Source organism: Chiloscyllium plagiosum, unplaced genomic scaffold, assembly GCF_037043375.1.
Source record: "Chiloscyllium plagiosum isolate Xiang-an unplaced genomic scaffold, Cpla_swu_hap1 HiC_scaffold_3, whole genome shotgun sequence".
NCBI lineage: Eukaryota > Metazoa > Chordata > Chondrichthyes > Orectolobiformes > Hemiscylliidae > Chiloscyllium > Chiloscyllium plagiosum.
The window spans coordinates 85,586,950-85,611,989 of NW_028270141.1; the positions used below are offsets into that span (position 1 = coordinate 85,586,950).

A 25,040-nucleotide genomic window follows, 5' to 3' on the forward strand; every position below is an offset into this window, starting at 1 on the left:
ATCATCAGTGCTTGGGAGCCTCCTGCGAAGCGCTTCTTTGATGTTTCCTCCGGTGTTTATAGTGGTCTGTCCCTGCCGCTTCCGGTTGTCAGTTTCAGCTGTCCGCTGTAGTGGTTGGTATATTGGGTCCAGGTCGATGTGTTTGTTGATGGAGTTTGTGGATGAATGCCATGCCTCTAGGAATTCCCTGGCTGTTCTCTGTCTGGCTTGCCCTATGATAGTAGTGTTGTCCCAGTCGAATTCATGTTGCTTGTTGTCTGCGTGTGTGGCTACTAAGGATAGCTGGTCGTGTCGTTTCGTGGCTAGTTGATGTTCATGTATGTGGATTGTTAGCTGTCTTCCTGTTTGTCCTATATAGTGTTTTGTGCAGTCCTTGCATGGTATTTTGTACACTACATTTGTTTTGCTCATGTTGGGTATCGGATCCTTCGTTCTGGTGAGTTGTTGTCTGAGCGTGGCTGTTGGTTTGTGTGCCGTTATGAGTCCTAGGGGTCACAGTAGTCTGGCTGTCAGTTCCGAGATGCTCCTGATGTATGGTAGTGTGGCTAGTCCTTTTGGTTGTGGTATGTCCTCGTTCTGTGGTCTTTCTCTTAGGCATCTGTTGATGAAGTTGCGCGGGTATCCGTTTTTGGCGAATACCTTGTTATAGGTGTTCCTCTTCTTCTTTTTGCAGTTCTGGTGTACTGCAGTGTGTTGTGGCCCTTTTGAATAGTGTCCTGATGCAGCTTCGTTTGTGTGTGTTGGGGTGGTTACTTTCATAGTTTAGGACTTGGTCTGTGTGTGTGGCTTTCCTGTATACTCTTGTAGTGAATTCTCCATTCGGTGTTCTCTGTACCATCACGTCTAGGAATGGGAGTTGGCTATCCTTTTCTTCTTCTCTCGTGAATCGGATTCCTGTGAGTGTGGCGTTGATGATCCGGTGTGTTTTTTCTATTTCCGTGTTTTTAATGATTACAAACGTGTCATCGACATATCTGACCCAGAGTAGCCACACACGCAGACAACAAGCAACATGAATTCGACTGGGACAACACTACTATCATAGGGCAAGCCAGACAGAGAACAGCCAGGGAATTCCTAGAGGCATGGCATTCATCCACAAACTCCATCAACAAATACATCGACCTGGACCCAATATACCAACCACTACAGCGGACAGCTGAAACTGACAACCGGAAGCGGCAGAGACAGACCACTATAAACACTGGAGGAAACATCAAAGAAGCGCTTCGCAGGAGGCTCCCAAGCACTGATGATGTCGCCTAACCAGGGGACGAAACGTTTGCAACAAAAACTTCCAGCTCGGCGAACAGAACCACAACAACGAGCACCCGAGCTACAAATCTTCGCACAAACTTTGAGCCTAGATAAAGTTCATAGAATGTTTTCAGCATTTTTAAACAGTATTTATGGAGGTGAACAGAGAGCATTGGAGACTAAAAGAAATGCAGGAAAATCTCAACAGAATCTGTAACATCTGTGAAGAGAGAAACAGTGTTGAAGTCTGCTATGAGTTTTCTTCAGATCTAAACTTAGTTTACTACACTTGGTATTTTGTAACAAGATAGGATTAATTAATGCCCCTAGGTAGCAGCAACTGTAATATGATTGAATTAAACATTGTATAAGGGAGAGAGAAGTGAGTTCCAGACCATTGTATTGACTTAAATAAGGACAATTATGAGGGCATGAAAGCAGAATTGGCTAAAGTGAATTGGCAAACCAGGGTAAAGGATGGTTCAATAGAGGTGCAGTTGTAGACATTTATTTCAGAATACATAGAACAGATACATACCAAAAAGTCAGAAAAATTCCTAAGTTATTTAGAATGATTAAAGATATTATCAGACTCAAGGAAAACAGCATATAATTGTGCAAAAAGGTGGCAAGTCAGCAGATTGAGAGACTTTTTCATTTTTAAAATAAGGAAGAATGACTCAGATAAAGAGGAAAAAGCCAACCAGAACTATAAACTGTTAGGAAAGTTGTATAAATATGTAAAATAGTAAGAATTTAATCAAGTATGCATTAGTGATATAGAAAGTAAGTCTGGAGCATTTAGAATAGAAAATAGAGAAAGCATATGAAATGAACAGGTATTTTTCATCACTATCATTCCCCATAGAGGATATTAGTTAGCTCCCAGAAGCAGCCATAAATCATGGGAGGGATGAAGAAATGAATGAAAATCATCAGAGAATTTGTACTTCGTAAATTATTGGAGCTGCAAACTGAAATGTGACAGTGTCCTGATGAACTATGGTCTTAAAAGGATTGGCTAATGAGATAATGTGCTACTTTTAATTTTCCAAAACTCCTTGGATTTGGCAAAGGTCCCATTAGAATGGAAGATAACAATTATAGCTCCTCAGTTCAGAAAGGGAGAGACAGAAAGCAGGAAAGCCAATTAGGTTCTTAACTGTCATAAGAAACAAAAAGCTGTTGTCCAGGAAGTTATAACAGGGCATTTAAATAAGATTTATTCAGACAGAGTCAACATAAGACTATCAGTCATAAGATAAGAGCAGAATTAGGCCACTCAGCCTATCAAGTCATGGCTGATACATTCTCAAACCCATTGTCCTGCCTTCTCCCCGAACCCACATGGTTTTGTAAATGGGAAATCATGTTCAACCAATTTATGGATTTCTTTGAGGAAGGCACATGTGTTGTGGATAAAAGGTGTGTTGTACTTAGATTTCCAGAAGATGTTGATAAAATGACACATTGACGGTTATTGGAGAAAATAAAAACTCATCCTGTAAGGAGTAGTGTATTGGCATGAACAGAAACTTAGCTGGCTTGTATGAAGCAGAGAATAGGCATAAATGGGTCTTTTTCAGTTGGTGGGATGTACAAGTTGTGTGCCACAGGTGCTGGGATCTTGACTGTTCACAATTTATATAAATGACTTGGATGAAGGGGCAAAAGATCTGTTTAGCAAAATTGCCAGTGACACAAAGATAAATAGGAAAATAAATTCTGAAGAGAACATAAGGCTGCAAGCAAATATGAGTTCAATGAGCAGGCAAAGATACAGGAAATAAGATATTGGAACACATAAAATTTTCATTTTGTATGAGAATATAGAAGAAGCATTTAAATGATGTGAACTTGCAGAGCCCTGAGCTGTCAAGAGACTTGGGTGTCACAGTACATGAATCACAAAAGAGCAAGTGCAGCAAGTCAATAGAATAATATTATTGTGAGAGGAACCAAATATAAAAATAGGGAGGTTAAACTTCAGGCTGTGTACAGTATTGATCACTCCAAGAGGAAAAACTAGTAATACTCTAATACTAGTCATACTGTAGGTCCATTTTGAAGTATACAAGATGAATTGGACCATTATGTCTCATTGATCAGTTTTATTAGTTTTTACTTCTTGGCGCCGTATTTAAGGAAGAATAGAAATGTGTTGAAAGCAGTTCAGATAATATTTACCAGACTTATCCCAGAAGCGAGTGGACCATCTTATGAGAAAGATAAAAGCAAATTACTGCAGATGCTGGAATCTGAAACCAAAAGAGAAAATGCTGGAAAATCTCAGCAGGTCCCCTTCTCTCAGCTCCTTCGCCTCCGCCGCATTTGTTCCGATGAGGTCACTTTCCAAAGTGGTGCTCTTAATATGTGCTCCTTCTTCTCCAATCTTGGCTTTCCACCTACAGTTGTTGACAGGGCTCTCAACAGCGTGCAGTCCATCTCCCGTGCCACGATCCTCACCCCCTCCCTCACCTCCCAGAACAAGGATAGGGTCCCCCTTATTCTCACTTTTCACCACCAGCCTTCACATGCAAAGAATAATCCTCAGCCATTTTCGCCAACTCCAATACGACGCCACCACTAAACACATCTTCCCTTCCCTCCCCCTGTCTGCATTCTACAGAGATTGTTCCCTCCAGGACAACCTAGCCCACTCCTCCATCACACACGGCACCTTCCCATGCAATCGTAGAAGGTGCAACACCTGCCCCTAACCTCTTCCATGCTCACAATCCAAGGCCCCAAACACTCATTTCAGATTAAGTAGCGTTTCACTTGTACCTCTTTCAATTTGGTCTATTGCATCTGTTGCCCCCAATGTGGTCTCCCCTATATCGGAGTGACAAAACGCCGACTGGGTGATTGCTTTGCTGAGCACCTTCGGTCTGTACGCAATCAGGTCCCGGACCTTCCCGTGGCTTGCCACTTCAACACACAACCCTGCTCCCATGCCAACATGTCTGTCCTTGGCCTGCTGCACTGTTCCAGTGAAGCTCAACGCAAACTGGAGGAACAGCATCTCATCTTCCGACTAGGCACGTTACAGCCTGCCGGTCTCAACATTGAATTCAACACCTTCAGGTGATTATCCCATCTCGAGCCCCCTGTTTTCATTCTGCTCCGTAATTTTATTTCATTTATTTTTTTAATATATATATTTTTCACTGTTCCGTACCTCTTATTTCTTGATTGTCTCTCTTTCTTTCGCTCCCCACTCTCTCATCACCTCTTTCCTCTCCTCTTCCCCCTTTGCTACCCTTCTCCCTGTTTTCCATTTTGCCTCTGCTTCATCCCTCTCATCCCCCCCACCCCCCACATCCCCCACCCCCTACATCCCCCACCCCCTACATCCCCCACCCCCCACATCCCCCACCCCCCACATCCTCCACCCCCCACATCCCCCACCCCCCACATCCCCCACCCCCCACATCCCCCACATCCCCCACCCCCCACATCCCCCACCCCCCACATCCCCCACCCCCCACACACCCCCACCCCCCACATACCCCCACCCCCCACATACCCCCACCCCCCACACACCCCCACCCCCCACATACCCCCACCCCCCACATCCCCCCCCACCCCCCACATCCCCCCCACCCCCCACATCCCCCCCACCCCCCACATCCCCCCCACCCCCCACATCCCCCCCACCCCCCACATTCCCCCCACCCCCCACATCACCCCCCACATCCCCCCCCACCCCCCACATCCCCCCCCACCCCCCACATCCCCCCCCACCCCCCACATCCCCCCCCACCCCCCACATCCCCCCCCCACCCCCCACATCCCCCCCCACCCCCCACATCCCCCCCCACCCCCCACATCCCCCCACATCCCCCCCCACCCCCCACATCCCCCCCCACCCCCCACATCCCCCCCACATCCCCCCCCACATCCCCCCCCACATCCCCCACATATTCATCACATAACACTGGCTTCAGCCTTGGTCATTCACAGCTCCTAATCTCCCTATAAACTCTCTATGCACTGTCATTATCACCTCGTTATTGCTACCTTTGCTTCTGGAGCCATGACTCACCTTCTCTCAGCCTTGTATAAATACCTCCCTATTTCTCCCTTTTTTTAGCTTTGACAAAGGGTCAGTTAGACTTAAAACATCAGCTCTTTTCTCTCCTTACAGATGCTGCCAGACCTGCTGAGATTTTCCAGCATTTTCTCTTTTGGAATCTTATGAGAAAGGATTGGACAGGCCAAGATTGTATCTAATGGAGTTTGGAGCGTTAAAGGTGACTTGATTAACCAATAAGATCCTGAAGGGCCTTGAAAGCATGGATATGGAAAAGATGTTTGCACTTCTGGGAGAATCTACAAGTAGATGTCACTGTTTAAAAATCAGGGTTGCCCATTTCAAACAGCGATGAGATAAAATCTTGACTCATAAACAGTCATGAATCTTCGAACTCTCTTCCTGAAAAGGCAGTGGAAGCAGAATCTTTGGATATCTTAAAGCAGAGTTGGAGAGTCGCTTGATAATCAAAACGGGTGAAAGTTATCAGTGGTAGGCAGGAATATGAAGTTGAGTTATTATCAGAGGATCTTGCTAATTGAGCTGAATGACTGCCTTGAATGACTGAATAGCCTACTGCTGCTTCTTGTTCATATGTTTAGAATAACAATCTTAGCACTCTCAGCAGTGCCTGTCCATTTGATGAAAGGGTCATTGTGCCTTTGCTTCTCCACTTCTTATAAGAGCAGCACGGTGGCTTAGTGGTTAGGCCTGCAGCCTCACAGTGCCAGGACCCAGGTTCAATTCCAGCCTCAGGCGACTGGCTGTGTGGAGTTTGCACATCCTCCCTGTGTCTGCGTGGGTTTCCTCTGGGTGCTCCGGTTTCCTCCCACAATCCAAAGATGTGCAGGTCAGGTGGATGGCCATGCTAAATTGTCCAGAGTATTAGGTGCATTAGTCAGAGGGAAATGGGTCTGGGTGGGTTGCTCTTCGGAGGGTCGCTGTGGACTTGTTGAGCCGAAGGGCCTGTTTTCACACAGTAAGGAATCTAACCACACAGAAGCAACAATTGCTTTGTTTGCTTTATCACATGCTCGACTTTCTATAATTCACCATAACATTTCCTAACAATTAGAAGTGAGGTAATAGATGTCAGTGATTTGGTTGGTGGTTACACAAACAAGGTGCTAACAGAAGATGATTTCATTTAACAATTAAAAGATACATAGTTATTTGTAGGTTCTAGTAAGATTTGAAAGGGTATTTATGGTTTTTGTGGGTGTTCTGTCCAATTTGCTTACAAGGAACATTTTTTATATTTTCTCATGTGATGTGGGTGTCACTGACAAGGTTGCATTTGTTGCCTATTCCTTTTTGTCCCTGAACCAAGTAGCTTATTCAGAGGCAGTTGAGAGTCAAATACATTGTTCTATGTAGGCCAAACAAGGCCATTATATTTCTTTCTCTAAAGGACATCAGTGAACCAGATTTTCTTGTTACAGCAATCAACAAGAGTCGCTGTTAAGCTAGCCTTTTTTTTAATAATCCTAGATTTTACTGAATTTGAATTAAAGCATCTTGATCATGGGCAATTCAAACCCGTATCCCTGGAGCTTTTGGATTCATAGTCCACATTACCACTCTGCCACTGCCTTACCATCTTGAAGTAGGTTCATTCCATGTCATCTCTGCAAGTTCATGTATATCATTGAATCCAGCTTATGGAATTATGTCTTGGTAAAGTGACAGCCCCATCATGGTCTTGTAGTTACATTTGATTTCAGCAATATGGGAGCTTTCGTTAGAAATTTGTTATTTTTCAGTTTATGATGTGTTGTACTGTTCTTCTCACATAACTTCTATGTTTACAAAAACTGATTTTATGAAAGTAATTTGTCAAATTAGCCGCAGGTACTACTTCTTTTTGTTTTTAATTTTGCAGACTTGTCACTTGACCACAAGTTCCCCAGGTTTTGTCCAGATAAACCGAGTTTCATAGGTTATTATCCGAGGCCTCCCGCAGCCCTTGTTCCAAGACCCAGTGAACCAATAACACAAGAATAAGCATGCAAAAGCTGTTACCTCAGCCTGTGAAGAAAAGCAAGATCCTCTGCAAAGCAACACATGTTTTGTCTCTAGTGTGGCTACTGTGCGTTACCTCCGTAAGAGAAGTTTCTGTACTGTTTAAGTGCATTTAGAATCAGCTATGCTGATGGTTTTATTTTTGAAAAAGCTATTATAACTTCATTTAAAAAAAAAAATCCTCTTTCAGTGTTACTGGTTATAAGGGTAGCATTAATCGGTCTAAATATAGTCCAGGCCTGTTGATTGTGAAAATGGTGGAAGTAAAGTCATTCCATTTAATACAGGAGCTACTGTATTAATGAAGACTATTTGATGATCCATTATTTTTTGTTTTAAAGGGGAAAAAAGTCAGAAGAACTGTGCGTCATTTTGATCACAATAAAGTCACACCCAAATAGTGCAATGATGTGTTTTATTTGATCATGTATGTTTATCAGGATTTTTTAAAATGTTTACCATGTGCTTTTTCATGAAGTGAAAAAGCAAAGTTCTACAGACTACTTGTATGTATATACATTGCAACCAAACCGATGTCTTAGAAATTATGACCAATGAACTATATTAACCATGATCCAACTAAGCTGTATCAACTGTATTGCTATGTGGTTGGTGACTGGGTTGTCTACTTAGAAACCTGCTACTCTGTTGTAATATCGGTACAAAATAAGCATTTCACTTTAAATACTGTTATAATGCTGAGGATGAGAAAATTATTTTGCTGAGTGCTAATTGTGGAATTTTCCAACATGATTGCTGAGAAAGGTTTGTAATGTCATGGCATCTTCAAGCTTCCAGGCATGGGAGGGGAACAGTAGTGTGAAAAGGGAACAAAGTCAACACAAAACAACTGTCTTGTGCAAAGTAAAATAAAAAGTTTGCAAATGTTAATTTTAGACATTAATAAAAGTATTTTTCAATATTTAGTGAATAGATCTGACAAACAGTTGATTAAATTGAAATTATAGTATTTGTAGAAACATGTTGCCCTCTATGGTTGTTGGATGCATATATTGTTTTCTGCTTCAGTTCTGAGTAACTGCATATTGTCTGGACATGTTCAACAACACATTAGATCCTACTCTGATTTCAATGTACTTTGTTAAAGTGATGTGGGCTGTGTATCAATCAATAATATGTAAACATCAGCTTCATATTTGATTTTGTACATTAAAATTAAAAAGCTCCAAAAAAATGTGTTCCATAACTCAATATCTCGGAGGGAATTTTTTCACCTTAATGTGCAGCTTTACAGTTTCAGTAACCAAATCTTTTTTGTTTCAATTCAGACCTTCAGCAAGCTAGTATACCCCATCAACAAAGTCAAGCAAGAAAACAGGCACTCAGCTACAGGCTTAAGAGACCACTTTTGGCAATCTCCTTTAGAAATTTCGGTCCAACTCATCCATGCCAACCAGATATCCTAACCTAATTTAGTCCCATCTGCCAGCACTTGGCCCTTATCCATTTACACCCTTCCTATTCACATCTCCATCCAGATCCCTTTTAAATGTTGTAATTCTACCAGCCTCCACCACTTCTTCTGGCAGCTCATTCCATACACACACCACCCTCCTTGTGAAAACATTGCCTCTTAGGTCCCTTTTATATCTTCCCCTCTCGCCCTAAACCTATGTCCTCTAGTTCTGGACTCCCCCACCCCAGGGAAAAGACTTTGTCTATTTACCTTATCCATGCCCCTCATAATTTTATAAACCTCTATAAAAGGTCAGCCTCCGATGCTCCAGAGAAAACAGCCCCAGTCTGTTCAGCCTTTCCCTGTATCTCAAATCCTCCAACCCTAGCAACATCCCTTGTAAATCTTTTCTGAACCCTTTCAAGTTTCACAACATCCTTCTGATAGGAAGGAGACCACAATTGCACACAATATTCCAAAAGTGGCCTAACCAATGTCCTGTACAGCCGCAACATGACTTCCCAACTCCTGTACTCAATGCTCTGACCAATAAAGGAAAGCATACCAAATGCCTTCTTCACTAGCCTATCTACCTGCAACTCTGCTTTCAAGGAGCTATGAACCTGCACTCCAAGGTCTCTTTGTTCAGCAACACTCCCTAGGACCTTACCATTAAGTGTATAAGTCCTGTTCTGATTTGCCTTTCCAAAATACAGCACCTTGCATTTATCTAAATTAAACTCCATCTGCCACTCCTCAGCCCATTGGCCCATCTGATCAAGATCCCATTGTACTCTGAGGTAACCTCCTTCACTGTCCACTACACATCCAATTTTGGTGTAATCTGCAAACTTATTAACTATACCTCCTATGTTTACATCAAAATCATTTATATAAATGATGAAAAACAATGGACCCAGTACCGATCCTTGTGGCACACCATTAGTCACAGGCCTCCAGTCTGAAAAGCAACCATCCACCACTACCACCCTCTGTCTTCTACCTTCAAGCCAGTTCTGTCTCAAAATGGCTACTTCTCCCTATATTCCATGAGATCTAACTTTGCTAATCAATCTACCATGAGGAATGTTGTTGAACATCTTGCTGAAGTCCATATAGATCATGTCCACCACTCTGACCTCATCAATCCTCTTCGTTTCTTCAAAAAACACAATCAAGTTCATGAGACATGATGTCCCATGCACAAAGCCATTTTGACTATCCATCGTCAGTCCTTGCCTTTCCAAATGCATGTAAATACTGTCCTTCAGGATTCCCTCCAACAACTTGCCTACCAATGATGTCAGGCTCACCGGTCTATAGTTTCCTGGCATTTCCTTACCACCTTTCTTAAATAGTGGTACTATGTTAGCCAACTTCCAGTCTTCCAGCAACTCAACTGTGACTATCATTGAGACCAGTAATCACTTCCCTAGAATCCCACAGCATTCTTAGGTACACCTGATTAGGTCCTGGGGATTTATCCACTTTTATGCATTTTAATCACCCAGCACCATTTCCTCTGTAATATGGACATTTTTCCAGATATCACAATCTATTACCTTACATTCAGTATCTTCCATGACCTTCTCCACTGTAAACACTGATGCAAACTACTCGTTTAGTATCTCCTCCATCTCCTGCGTCTCCACCCAAAGGCCACCTTGCTGAACTTTGAGGGGTCCTATTCTCTCCCTAATTACCCTTTTAACCAAACCCTCAATTTCTTTAGTCATCCAGTATTCCCTACACCTACCAGCCTTTCCTTTCACCCTAACAGGGACATACTGTCTCTGGACTCTCGTTATATCATTTTTGAAAACTTCCCATTTTTTAGCTGTCCCCTTTTCTGCAAACATCTGACCTCCAAATCAACTACTTGAAAGTTCTTATCTATTATCTTCAAAATTGGCCTTTCTCCAATTTAGAACTTTAACTTTTAGATCTGGTGTATCCTTTTCCATCACTATTTTAAAACGAATAGAATTATGGTTGCTGGACCCAAAGTGCTCTCCCACTGACACCTCAGTCACCTGCCCTGCCTTATTTCTCAAGAGTAGGTCAGGTTTTGCACCTTCTCTAGTAGGTATATTCACATACTGATTCAGAAAATTTTCTTGTACACACTTAACAAATTCCTCTCCTTCTAAACCCTTAACACTATGGCAGTCCCAGTCTATGTTTGGAAAGTTACAATCCCCTGCCATAACCACCCTATTATTTGTACAGATAACTGAGATTTCCTTACAAATGTGTTTCTCAATTTCCCGCTGACTATTGGAGGGTCTAAAGTACATCCCTTTCCTATTTCTCAATTCCATCCAAATAACCTCTCTGGAAGAATTCCCAGGAATATCCTCTCTAAGTATATCTGTAATTCTATCCCTTATCAAAAACGCCACTACACCACCTCTCTTGCCCCCTTTTCTGTCCTTCCTATAGCATTTATATCCTGGAACATTAAGCTGCCAGTCCTGTCCATCCCTGAGTTTATCTGCCTTCCCTGTTTGGTCTTTTGCATTGAAATAAATTCAGTTCAATTTATCAGTCCTACCTTGTTCTCTGCTTTGTTCCTGCCAGCCCTGTTTGACGTGCTCCTTTTTCCAACTGTACCAGTCTCAGATTGATCTCTTTCCTTATTATTCCCCCCACCTTACTAGTTTAAATCCTCCCGAGCAACACTCGCAAATCTCGCTGCCAGCATATTAGTCCCCTTCTAATTAGGGTGCAATTCTAGAAGAAATTCCAATAATCTAAAAATGTGAATCTTTGTCCCCTGCACCAACTCCTCAGCCACATATTCATTTGCTCTATCCTCCTCTTCCTACCCTCACAAGCTCATAGCACCAGGAATAATCCAGTTCTTACTACCCTCGAGGACCTTTTTAAATTCCTGCCTAACTTTCTATTTTGTCCCTTCAGAATCCCAATTGTTCCCTTCCTATGTCATTAGTTCCAATGTGAACAACCACCTTCTGCTGGTCCCTCTCCACTTTGAGAACATTTTGCACTCTCTCAGAGATATCCTTGAGCCTGGCATCAGGGAGGCAACACACCATTCTGATTTTTCAGTGTTGGCCACAGAAACATTTGTGCCGCTGACTAGAGTCCCCTAACAATTTACTGATTGGAATCCAACATATCCCTGATTGCGCTACATTTTCCTAAGACTCCATCACCCCTACATTTTCCAAAACAGCATAATTGCTTGAGATGGGGATTGCTACAGGAGACTCCTGCCTACCTTTCCTACCTATCCTGGAGTTAACCCATTTATCTGATTGTATCTGTGGCTTTTCTCTCTTCCTATAACTGTCATCCATGATATCTCCTACCTCCTGTAAATTCCTTATTGCCTCTAACTGCCACTCCAACCAATCCACGCAATATGATGGGATTCGCAACCAAACACGCTTTCTGCAGACATAATAATCAATAACATAGAAACTGTCCTGAAACTCCCACATCCAACAGGAAGAACACATCAGTCCATTAAAGGAAGTTCATCATTGCTCTTTCACAGTCTACAGACCCAGTAAATTATGGTTGCTGGACCCAAAGTGCTCTCCCACTGACACCTCAGTCACCTGCCCTGCCTTATTTCTCAAGAGTAGGTCAGGTTTTGCACCTTCTCTAGTAGGTATATTCACATACTGATTCAGAAAATTTTCTTGTACACACTTAACAAATTCCTCTCCTTCTAAACCCTTAACACTATGGCAGTCCCAGTCTATGTTTGGAAAGTTACAATCCCCTGCCATAACCACCCTATTATTTGTACAGATAACTGAGATTTCCTTACAAATGTGTTTCTCAATTTCCCGCTGACTATTGGAGGGTCTAAAGTACATCCCTTTCCTATTTCTCAATTCCATCCAAATAACCTCTCTGGAAGAATTCCCAGGAATATCCTCTCTAAGTATATCTGTAATTCTATCCCTTATCAAAAACGCCACTACACCACCTCTCTTGCCCCCTTTTCTGTCCTTCCTATAGCATTTATATCCTGGAACATTAAGCTGCCAGTCCTGTCCATCCCTGAGTTTATCTGCCTTCCCTGTTTGGTCTTTTGCATTGAAATAAATTCAGTTCAATTTATCAGTCCTACCTTGTTCTCTGCTTTGTTCCTGCCAGCCCTGTTTGACGTGCTCCTTTTTCCAACTGTACCAGTCTCAACACTGTCTTAATGGTCTAAAAAAATGCTCCAGACTAACAATAGTTATGGTTTATATTTTTTAAATTTAATCAAGAGGCAGATCGCAATAAAACATAAGAAAGAACCCTCTCTACTCACAATTGTAGATTTACAGTAAGGCTACACTTAGAAAAAAAATGATGCTCTTATCTGTTCCTGTGCTGTGAGCCCTCCAACACAGGTTCCTTCAAGATCAGCTGTAAATTTCATTGTTTGTTGATTTTTCCTAGATGCACTCCAATGTCCAGAGATACTTGAACTCAAACAATAAAGGCAGTAACTGTGCAGATTCACTGTTGTGTCAGTCAGCAGTATAGGTTTTTTTCTCTGACCATGAGGTTGCTGCCTTTGTCTGTCTTTCTCCTTTTTTAAAGTGCCATTGTTTTGACCTTTTTTCCCCTAAAGTTCCAAAACAATGCAACAGCATATAAAACAGTAATTGCTGCTTCTGGAATTCGAGGAAATCACCTCCAACACCCAAAATACCTCAAAAAAAGGAGTAGCTCTTACAACCACAACTTGGATTATCCAGAATCCAGCCAGCCAAACTTATGGTCAAAGTCTTATACAGAACATCTCAATGGAAGAAAGAACGATAAGCAAGTTTAAGGAGACAATGTCAGTGCTTAAGACCTAGACAACTGAAGGATTGGCCATTGCTATTTGAAAAATTGAAATCAGGATACTAAGGAGGCCTGAATTAAATAAGTACACAGATCTCAGGACTATGGGGCTGTCAGAAATTGTGGTCTAATGAGATTGCTGTAAATCATGATGATATAATTGATGATATATGAGTGTGTGAAGAGAGAATTTTTAGATACTACAACAGAGAGAAGCATTTGATAACCTATTATGTACAGATGAAAATAAAGGAGTGTTGGAAAACAAGAACCTTCAAAACAGTGTTTGTACAGACACCTACAGCACAGGATAATCCAGACTAACATTTCAATATATAAATAGCAGTAAAACATGGGGGCTGCTGGGAAAGAAACCTCCAGCGCCAAAAGTGAAGATAAAATAGAGTCCAAGGGGTTCACTGAAAGGGGCAGACATCAAAGGCAGGGGGAGACCTTGAAAAATTTCAAAGGTGCAGCTGAGAAAAAAATAAGATTCTGAAGACAGGAAAAAGCAGAGAAAAGAAAAGCTTTTCTGAAGGCACCTTGAAAGACATTGATTTCAGAGCAGGAAGATTACAAAAAGAGGGTGAAGGAATCTCACCTTACTTCAAAGACTTAGTGACAAAAGATCAGTACTCTGGAAATGAAAAAAGAAAAAGAATTGAACACTTTGACAACGAGATGGTCTACAGAGAATTTGCAGTAGTGAGTAGAGTAGGTTCTTCCTTAATTATGTGTTTTTGGAGATATGTCTCTGGATTAAACTTAAAATATAAACCATAACTATTAATTTAACCTGGGGCAGTGTTTGGAGAGGAATAAATGCTGCTGGCTGCAAATCTTATCAGATCGAATTGATCAGTTGGAGAGACAGAAGCAATGAGGAATTTGCAACAGCAACAGTATGTGATGGATGACAGTTATAGGAAGGGGGGAAGTCTCAGATACAACCACATAGATGGGTTAACTCCAGGAAGGGTAAGAGAGGTAGACAGCTAATGCAGGGGTCTTTTGTGGATATACCCATTTCAAACAGGTATGCTATTTTGGAAAATGTAGGGGGTGATGGATTCTCAGGGGAACATAGCACAAACAGCCAAATTTCTGGTATTGAGACTGGCTCTAATGCAACGAGGGGTACCTCGGGTTCCAAGAGATCAATTCTGTTAGGAGACTCTCTAGTTCAAGGTACAGACAGACATTTCTGTGGCCAGCAGCGAAAAAGCAGAATGGTGTGTTGTTTCCCTGGTGCCAGGATCAAGGATATCTCAGAGAGGGTGCAGAATGTTCTCACGGGGGAGAGGGGCCAGCAAGAGGTCCACATTGTCCACATTGGAACCAACGACATTGGAAGGGAAAAGGTTGAGATTCTGAAGGGAGATTACAGAGAGTTAGGTAGAAATTTTAAAAGGAGGTCCTCAAGAGTAGTAATATCTGGATTACTCCCAGTACAATGAACTAGTGAGGGCAGGAATAGGAGGATAGAGCAGATGAATGCATGGCTGAGGAGCTGGTATATGGGGGAAGGATTCACATTTTTGGATCGTTGGAATCTCTTTTGGGGTAGAAGTGACCTGTACAAGAAGGATGGATTGCACCTAAATTGGAAGGGGACTAATATACTGGCAGGGAGATTTGCTCGAACTGCTTGGGAGGATTTAAACTAGTAAAAGGGATGGGGGACCCAGGGAGCTAGTGAGGAAAGAGATCAATCTGAAACTGGTACAGTTGAGAACAGAAGTGAGTCAAACAGGCAGGGACAAGGTAGGACTAATAAATTAAACTGCATTTATTTCAATGCAAGGGGCCGAACAGGAAAGGCAGATGAACTCAGGGCATGGTTAGGAACATGGGACTGGGATATCAAAGCAATTACAGAAACATGGCTCAGGGATGAGCAGGACTGGCAGCTTAATGTTCCAGGATACAAATGCTACAGAAAGGATAGAAAGGGAGGCAAGAGAGGAGGGTGGGGGTTGCATTTTTGATAAGGAATAGCATTATATCTGTGCTGAGGGAGGATATTCCTGGAAATACATCCAGAGAAGTTATTTGGGTGGAACTGAGAAATAAGAAAGGGATGATAACCTTATTGGGATTGTATTATAGACCCCCTAATTGTCAGAGGGAAATTGAGAAACAAACTTGTAAGGAGATTTCAGCTATCTGTAAGAATAATAGAGTAGTTATGGTAGGGGATTTTAACTTTCCAAACATCGACTGGGACTGCCATAGTGTTAAGGGTTTAGATGGAGAGGAATTTGTTAAGTGTGTACAAGACAATTTTCTGATTCAGTATGTGGATGTAACTACAAGAGAAGGTGCAAAACTTGACTTTTGGTAAATAAGGCAGGGCAGGTGACTGAGGTGTGAGTTGGGGAGCACTTTAGGGCCAGCGACCATAATTCTATTAGATTTAAAATAGCGATGGAAAAGGATAGACCAGATTTAAAAGTTGAAGTTCTAAATTGGAGAAAGGCCAATTTTGACAGTATTGGTCAAGAACTTTCAAAAGCTGATTGGGGGCAGATGTTTGCAGATAAAGGGACAGCTGGAAAATGGGAAGCCTTCAGAAATGAGATAATGAGAATCCAGAGAAAGTACATTCCTGTCAGGGTGAAAGGGAAGGCTGGTAGGTATAGGGAGTGCTGGATGACTAAAATATTTGAGGGTTTGGTTAAGAAAAAGAAGAAAGCATATGTCAGGTATAGACAGGATAGATCGAGTGAATCCTTAGAAGAGCATAAAGGAAGTAGGAGTATATTTAAGAGGGAAATCAGGAGGGCAAAAAGGGGACATGAGATAGCTTTGACAAATAGAATTAGGGAGAATCCAAAGAGTTTTTACAAATACATTAAGGACAAAAGGGTAACTAGGGAGAGAATAGGGCCCCTCAAAGACCAGCAAGGAGGCCTTTGTGTGGAGCCACAGAAAATGGGGGAGATACTAAATGTGTATTTTGCATCAGTATTTACTGTGGAAAAGGATATGGAAAATATAGAAAGTAGGGAAATAGATTGTGACATCTTGCAAAATGTCCAGATTACAGAGGAGAAAGTGCTGGGTGTCTTGAAACGCATAAAAGTGGATAAATCCCCAGGACCTGATCAGGTGTACCCGAGAACTCTGTGGGAAGCTAGAGAAGTGATTGCTGGGCCTCTTGCTGAGATATTTGTATCATCGATAGTCACAGGTGAGGTGCCGGAAGAGTGGAGGTTGGTTAACGTGGTGCTACTCTTTAAGAAGGGTGGGACAAGCCAGGGAACTATAGACCTGTGAGCCAGACGTCGGTGGTGGGCAGGTTTTTGGAGGGAATCCGGAGGGACAGGATGTACATGTATTTGGAAAGGCAAGGACTGATTAGGGATAGTCAACATGGCTTTGTGCATGGAAAATCATTTCTCACAAACTTGATTGAGTTTTTTGAGGAAGTAACAAAGAGGATTGATGAGGGCAGAGCGGTAGATGTCAGCTATATGGACTTCAGTAAGGCATTCAACAAGGTTCCCCATGAGACACTGATTAGCAAGGTTAGATGTTATGGAATACAGGGAGAACTAGCCATTTGGATACAGAACTGGTTCAAAGGTAGAAGACAGAGGGTGGTGGTGGAGGGTTGTTTTTCAAACTGGAGGCCTGTGACCAGTGGAGTGCCACAAAGATCGGTGCTGTGTCCTCTAAGTTTTGTCATTTACATAAATGATTTGGATGCGAGCATAAGAGGTACAGTTAGTAAGTGTGCAGATGACACCAAAATTGGAGGTGTAGTGGACAGCAAAGAGGGTTACCTCAGATTACAACAGGATCTGGACCAGATGGGCCAATGGGTTGAGAAGTGGCAGGTGGAGTTTAATTCAGATAAATGCAAGGTGCTGCATTTTGGGAAAACAAATCTTATCAGGACTTATATACTTAATGGTAAGGTCCTAGGGAGTGTGCTGAACAAAGAGACCTTGGAATGCAGGTTCATATCTCCTTGAAAGTGGAGTCGCAGTTAGACAGGATAGTGAAGAAGGCGTTTGGTATGCTTTCTTTTATTGGTCAGAGTATTGAGTACAGGAGTTGGGAGGTCATGTTGCGGCTGTACAGGTTAGGCCACTGTTGGAATATTGTGTGCAATTCTGGTCTCCTTCCTATCAGAAAGATGTTGTGAAACTTGAAAGGGTTCAGAAAAGATTTACAAGGATATTGCCAGGGTTGGAGGATCTGTGCTACAGGGAGAGGCTGAACAGGCTGGGGCTGTTTTCCCTGGAGCGTCGGAGGCTGAGGGGTGACCTTATAGAGGTTTACAAAATTATGAGGGGCATGGATCAGGTAAATAGGCAAAGCCTTTTCCCTGGGTTTGGGGAGTCCAAAACTAGAGGGCATAGGTTTAGGGTGAGAGGGGAAAGATATAAAACGGGGCAACGTTTTCACACGTGTATGGAATGAGCTGCCAGAGGAAGTGGTAGAGGCTGGTACAATTGCAACATTTAAGAGGCAGTTGGATGGATATATGAATAGGAAGGGTTTGGAGGGATATGGGCCGGGTGCTGCACGTTTTCACACGTGTATGGAATGAGCTGCCAGAGGAAGTGGTAGAGGCTGGTACAATTGCAACATTTAAGAGGCAGTTGGATGGATATATGAATAGGAAGGGTTTGGAGGGATATGGGCCGGGTGCTGGCAGGTGGGACTAGATTGGGTTGGGATAGCTGGTCGGAATGGACAGGTTGGACCGAATGGTAGGTTTCCATGCTGTACGTCTCTGTGACTCTATGACTGAAAAATCAAAGTACTCATCCAGGTCAGTCAGTGCTGCAATCCCAATGATCATTTATTGGGATTGCAGTACTGATAGAGACTTTACTGATACCCCGACTGTTTGATAATGCAGATGGCCCGCAATGAACGCAGGAGTGGGAGATCCAGAAGTGACTGTTTCAGCACTATTTTGGTTTCTATAGCTTCAGACTTACAAGTGAAGGAACAGCACCATCAAGTCTCTACTAGAGCTGCAACATCAATGAATGATCATGAGCTGGATGAGTACTTCAATTTTTCAATCTTATTGTCAAAGCGTTCTAATTTTATCTTTTTCCTCACTAGAGTACTGCCCTTTTCTGACTAGTATTTGAAGTATTCTAAGATTCTTTCACCCTCCTATTGTGGTATATGCTACACACACATTTGCTGATATTATGGCAAAACAAAGCATGGAAGAAAAACTACAGAACATAATGCATTTATTAAAGCATTCTCCATGGCATTTAGCCCGAAAATAAATTTACTGATAGAACAGGGGAGATGCATTGGAGGAGATGTTGGTGTAATTGTTTCATTGCTTTGAAGACCCAGGCTAGTGCTCTGGGAGAAATGAGTTCAAATCCCACCAAGGCAGACTTTGAATTAATAAGTACTTGATTAAAAACTAGTCTAATAGTGACCATTAAACTATTACAATAGATGTAACATTCCATCTGTTCAGTGATGTCCTTTAGAGAAGGAAAATCGCCATCCTCACCTAGTCTTGCCTACATGTGCCTCCAGATCCACAAAATATTGTTCATTCTAAAATGCACAAGCAAGCCACTCAGTGGTATATAACCATTATAAAGTTTGTTAAAAGTAATGAAACCAGACAGAGCACACAGGAAATGACAATGATACACACTGACTCTATAATGTTCTCCTTACTGACATCTGGGAATTGTGCCAAACATTAGCAGAGTAGTCCCACAGATTGGTGAAGCAACAACCTCACAGAATCACACCTTATAGTTTCCCAGACACACCACTGCTGCCATCCCTGTGTATGGTTTGTCCCATCAATGTGACTATATCAGTAGGAGGGACCACCCACCCAGATCTTGTGAAGACAAGGTGCCACCTTTACACTGAGGATAGTTTCCATAGTGATGTGTGACACAACCATTGAGCTGAATGGGATAGATTTCAAACTGATCCAGCAACTCAAACTTTGGGGTGGGGGGCGGGGGGTGGATGGTGGGCATTCACCTTGCTGAGCTATGAAATGTCCAAAGCTATTCAAACCTTCAGGGAGATTTAAGCAGAGTATCACGTTACTATGCAAAAAGATATCAACTATCTCTGTACATTTCCAGGCAAGTTCTCGTCCTTTGAGAGGAAAAGTAAATTCTCAGTTAGTCAGCTTGATAGAAGGCAGGGTTACATCATCAGTAACAGAACTGACACAACAGTGATCACGTCTAATAACTGTTCCTCATCTGAATGGAGAGCTAAAAGTCTGAGTAGATTTAATTCACTTGAACAAGGAGGGAAATCCATCCTAGTTTATCTGTTGATGATAGTTCAGCAAAATTGGCAGAGAGCAATATTTTCACAAATTTGAATTAGCTCTGCCATATACTCTGACACCAAGAGTCATGATGCTGACTATATTTATTACACCATTCGGGTGGTATTGCTTCAACTATCTACTATTTGGAACCCGGCTGCGCCAAAGATTTTTTAAAGGGCATCAGGGAACCCTTTGAATGATGGCCTAGTGCATGGCAAAATGTTTGAAGAACCCGGCCTGAGAGTGAAAGGCACTTCAGAACACAGGTCTTAAGCTAAATGAGAACTGCCAGTTCTTTAGAATGATGTTTATCTTTATGGAACATATTGTCCAAGAACAAGGCACCATGGCAGATCCAAGAGAGATAAAAACCTTCAGTGAACTTCCAGCACTGAAGTGCACAGATGATGCACAGCACGGTGGGAAAGTTCATCCCCAACTTTGGCAGTCTTAATCAATCCATAAAAGAGCTTTTGCAAAACAGAGGCCAGATTGTGGCCACCAAAAGGATTAAATAGACATTATTTCCTATTTATCATGTTATAATCCAGGCTATTCACTGTAGTAGCTGAAAATGTGTTGCTGGAAAAGCGCAGCAGGTCAGGCAGCATCCAAGGAACAGGAGAATCGACGTTTCGGGCATAAGCCCTTCTTCAGGAATTATGCCCGAAACGTCGATTCTCTTGTTCCTTGGATGCTGCCTGACCTGCTGCGCTTTTCCAGCAACACATTTTCAGCTCTGATCTCCAGCATCTGCAGCCCTCACTTTCTCCTATTCACTGTAGTATCCACAGATACTGTGCATTATTCTCAAAATTAGGACCAGTCCTTATTCATCTGTAAAACTAATCTATTTTAGATCACAAGCTTTAACATAGATGGAGCAGAGGTTTACAACTATACAGAAGGCAACATTAGCAGTTACTGTACGTGGACATGTGAAAAGTTCACAGACTGCTACATAGACCTGAAGGTTCAGAGGAGACATACCACAAGTTTATGATAACATTACTGGAGGCAGGGAGACAATGTATACCAGATAACCTCAAATCCTGAGAGAAATATGATCAGTCATACCCCTGAAAAATTCTGTAGATCCACTGGCAGAATATATCCTCAGTGGCAATGTCCCCTCTCAAGCTGATATCCCCATTGCTGGTTACGGTCAATCAGCCATGTTGGGTGGGCACACCATCTGCATTCCTGATATTGTGATTGTAACAAGGTCAGCCAGGTGAGCCTCATAGATTATGAGTTCTCTGATTGGAGCTGTTAACTTGGCCCAATCAGGGAGCCCTGGCTGACAGATAAGGTCAGGGGTAAGCACTACCGCAGTTAGGCGGTAGTGTGGGGGTTAATAAAAAAAATATATATATAAACAGGAGTGGGAATTTGAATAAAGAAAAAAAAAGAAAGAAGAAAAAAAAAGAAGGTCAGGGGTGTCGCGTCTTCCGCCAGGATCAACTGGGCCAAATGTTCCGGACTACTGGTTGGTCCATGGCGGGTGGACTCTCTGCCGGAGGAGTTACGGGGGTTCAGCTGGAGTACGACCCATCTCCTCTACCTGGGGGTCTACCTCGGCCCGGCTGAGGAATCCTGGCCGGCCAACTGGCAGGAGCTGGAGGCCAAAGTCTCGGCTCGCCTAGGCCGCTGGACAGGACTGCTCCGAGTGCTATCTTACAGGAGTTGAGTGCTGGTCATAAACCAGCTGGTGGCCGCCATGCTGTGGTACCGGCTGGTCACTTTGGTCCCTCCTCCTGGCTTTGTCGCTGACATCCAGAGAACGTTGGTCGATTTCTTCTGGGACAAAAAGATGCACTGGGTCGCCGCGCAGGTTCTGAGTCTCCCTATTGAGGAGGGCGGTCAGTCGCTGGTGTGCGTCCGCACCCAGGTCGCGACCTTCCGCCTTCAGACCTTGCGGCGATACCTTTACGTCGAGCCTCCTCCTAGGTGGTGCGCCCTGGCGACGTATTTTTTCCGCCAGGTGCGTAACCTCAACTACGACACGCAGCTCCTGTTCGTCGACCGTGACGGTTTGGAGGTCGCCCTCAAGACGCTGCCTGTCTTTTACCAGGACCTGATCACTGTCTGGAACATGGTCGAATCGCGTCGCGCCTACCCTCCGGCTGGAGTAGCGGCTGTCGTCAGGGAGCCGTTGCTCAGGAATCCGCACCTCCGTACTCGCGGGTTCGAGTGGCTGTCGGAGGGGAGGGCCGCGGCGGCGAGGGTGACCAGGGTCGGGGACGTGCTGGGTGCCGGGGGCCTGGGCTGGACGCTGCCGCAGGACATAGCAGGCAGGGCAGCGGTAGACGTCCAGTACGTGGCCACCGCCATCCGACGCCTTAAAACGGCGGTGCTCGGACCCGACGTAGTGCACCAGTTGGAGGACGCTCAGGTGTGCGGTGGGATCCCGTCCGCGCTCACCCCAGCCCGGACGGAATTTCACATTGGCCCCAAGGTCCCGTACTTCCCGCGGGAGCCTGTGCCCCACAACCTGAGCCGCCTCCGGAATTTTAATTGGTTTTTGTTTAGGGAGGTGAAAAGGAGAGCCCTGTACCGACTGCTGCTGCACACCATCCACCTCTTCTCCCTCATCCACCGTCCGGACACGCCTTGGCGTGCCCATTTGCCACCGGGCGGTGGGGATCCCCAGTGGAGGGCTCTCTACGCGGGAGTCCTCCCCCTTTCTCTCGGGGATCTGGGGTGGAGGGTGCTGCACGCAGCAGTCCCCTGCAACCGCAGATTGCGGTGGTTCACGGACTCCCAGCCCAACTGCTTGTTCTGTGGCGCTGTGGAGTCCGTGGACCATGTATATATTGGGTGTGGGCGTTTGCACTCCCTTTTTGATTTCCTTAAAAACCTTCTCCTCTGTTTTTGGCTGCACTTCAGTCCCACGCTCCTGATCTTTGGGCACCCGGTACGGAGGAAGGAGGGCAGGTCTGAAGACCTCCTCGTGGGTCTGCTCCTGGGCCTGGCCAAGCTGGCCATCAACAGGTCCAGGCAGCGGGCCGTGGAGGGGGTTGTTAGGGCCGACTGCCTGCCCCTCTTCCGCGGTTACGTTAGAGCCCGGGTGTCCTTGGAGAAGGAGCACGCGGTGTCGACCAACACCCTGGAGTTGTTCAGGGAGAGGTGGGCGCCGCAGGGAGTGGAGTGCATCATTTCTCCCTCCAACTCTATTTTGATTTAGTCCCTACCCTCCCCTTCACTGTTTTGATCACACAGCACTGTCCCTTGATGTGAAGGGCAGTGTTTGTCACTGGCCACCCGGGTGTTTTCCTGTCTTCCTGGTGGTGGAAATTGAATAAAGATTGGTGCACTTTGTGTCTTCCACTGTGTCTCACACCTGCACACACACACCATGGGTGCTGGGGATAAAATAAGCACTACCGCACTTAGGTGGTAGTGTGGGGGTTAAAGGGGAAAAATAAAGAATTTAAAAAAAAATATATATATATAAACAAAAAGAAAAAAAAAAGAAAAAAAAAAAGAAAAAAAAAAGAAAAAAAAAAAAAGGTCAGGGGTAAGCACTACCGCAGTTAGGCGGTAGTGTGGGGGTTAATAAAAAAAATATATATATAAACAGGAGTGGGAATTTGAATAAAGAAAAAAAAAGAAAGAAGAAAAAAAAAGAAGGTCAGGGGTGTCGCGTCTTCCGCCAGGATCAACTGGGCCAAATGTTCCGGACTACTGGTTGGTCCATGGCGGGTGGACTCTCTGCCGGAGGAGTTACGGGGGTTCAGCTGGAGTACGACCCATCTCCTCTACCTGGGGGTCTACCTCGGCCCGGCTGAGGAATCCTGGCCGGCCAACTGGCAGGAGCTGGAGGCCAAAGTCTCGGCTCGCCTAGGCCGCTGGACAGGACTGCTCCGAGTGCTATCTTACAGGAGTTGAGTGCTGGTCATAAACCAGCTGGTGGCCGCCATGCTGTGGTACCGGCTGGTCACTTTGGTCCCTCCTCCTGGCTTTGTCGCTGACATCCAGAGAACGTTGGTCGATTTCTTCTGGGACAAAAAGATGCACTGGGTCGCCGCGCAGGTTCTGAGTCTCCCTATTGAGGAGGGCGGTCAGTCGCTGGTGTGCGTCCGCACCCAGGTCGCGACCTTCCGCCTTCAGACCTTGCGGCGATACCTTTACGTCGAGTCTCCTCCTAGGTGGTGCGCCCTGGCGACGTATTTTTTCCGCCAGGTGCGTAACCTCAACTACGACACGCAGCTCCTGTTCGTCGACCGTGACGGTTTGGAGGTCGCCCTCAAGACGCTGCCTGTCTTTTACCAGGACCTGATCACTGTCTGGAACATGGTCGAATCGCGTCGCGCCTACCCTCCGGCTGGAGTAGCGGCTGTCGTCAGGGAGCCGTTGCTCAGGAATCCGCACCTCCGTACTCGCGGGTTCGAGTGGCTGTCGGAGGGGAGGGCCGCGGCGGCGAGGGTGACCAGGGTCGGGGACGTGCTGGGTGCCGGGGGCCTGGGCTGGACGCTGCCGCAGGACATAGCAGGCAGGGCAGCGGTAGACGTCCAGTACGTGGCCACCGCCATCCGACGCCTTAAAACGGCGGTGCTCGGACCCGACGTAGTGCACCAGTTGGAGGACGCTCAGGTGTGCGGTGGGATCCCGTCCGCGCTCACCCCAGCCCGGACGGAATTTCACATTGGCCCCAAGGTCCCGTACTTCCCGCGGGAGCCTGTGCCCCACAACCTGAGCCGCCTCCGGAATTTTAATTGTGTTTTGTTTAGGGAGGTGAAAAGGAGAGCCCTGTACCGACTGCTGCTGCACACCATCCACCTCTTCTCCCTCATCCACCGTCCGGACACGCCTTGGCGTGCCCATTTGCCACCGGGCGGTGGGGATCCCCAGTGGAGGGCTCTCTACGCGGGAGTCCTCCCCCTTTCTCTCGGGGATCTGGGGTGGAGGGTGCTGCACGCAGCAGTCCCCTGCAACCGCAGATTGCGGTGGTTCACGGACTCCCAGCCCAACTGCTTGTTCTGTGGCGCTGTGGAGTCCGTGGACCACGTGTATATTGGGTGTGGGCGTTTGCACTCCCTTTTTGATTTCCTGAAAAACCTTCTCCTCTGTTTTTGGCTGCACTTCAGTCCCACGCTCCTGATCTTTGGGCACCCGGTACGGAGGAAGGAGGGCAGGTCTGAAGACCTCCTCGTGGGTCTGCTCCTGGGCCTGGCCAAACTGGCCAT

The 25,040-nt window shown here is 44.8% G+C and overlaps 1 protein-coding gene and 1 long non-coding RNA gene across 5 annotated transcripts in view; one reads left to right on the forward strand and one right to left on the reverse strand.

Moving 5' to 3' along the window:
• Positions 1 to 8,554, forward strand: part of nt5dc1 (5'-nucleotidase domain containing 1) — a 568,470-nt gene extending 559,916 nt beyond the window's left edge. Inside the window, exons 12-13 of one of the 4 annotated variants that reach the window (XM_087981159.1) lie at positions 5,408 to 5,513; positions 7,176 to 8,554. In XM_087981159.1, coding sequence (XP_087837285.1) covers positions 5,408 to 5,493 — 86 coding nt within the window. In that variant the 3' untranslated portion in view covers positions 5,494 to 5,513; positions 7,176 to 8,554. Of the gene's footprint in view, positions 1 to 5,407; positions 5,514 to 7,175 lie in introns of those variants that run through there. The other 3 variants (XR_015753733.1, XR_015753734.1, XM_087981155.1) reach the window with 3 other exon arrangements.
• LOC148150617 (uncharacterized) overlaps positions 1 to 25,040 on the reverse strand; it is a 126,769-nt gene that overhangs the window by 49,182 nt on the left and 52,547 nt on the right. The window lies entirely within an intron of this gene.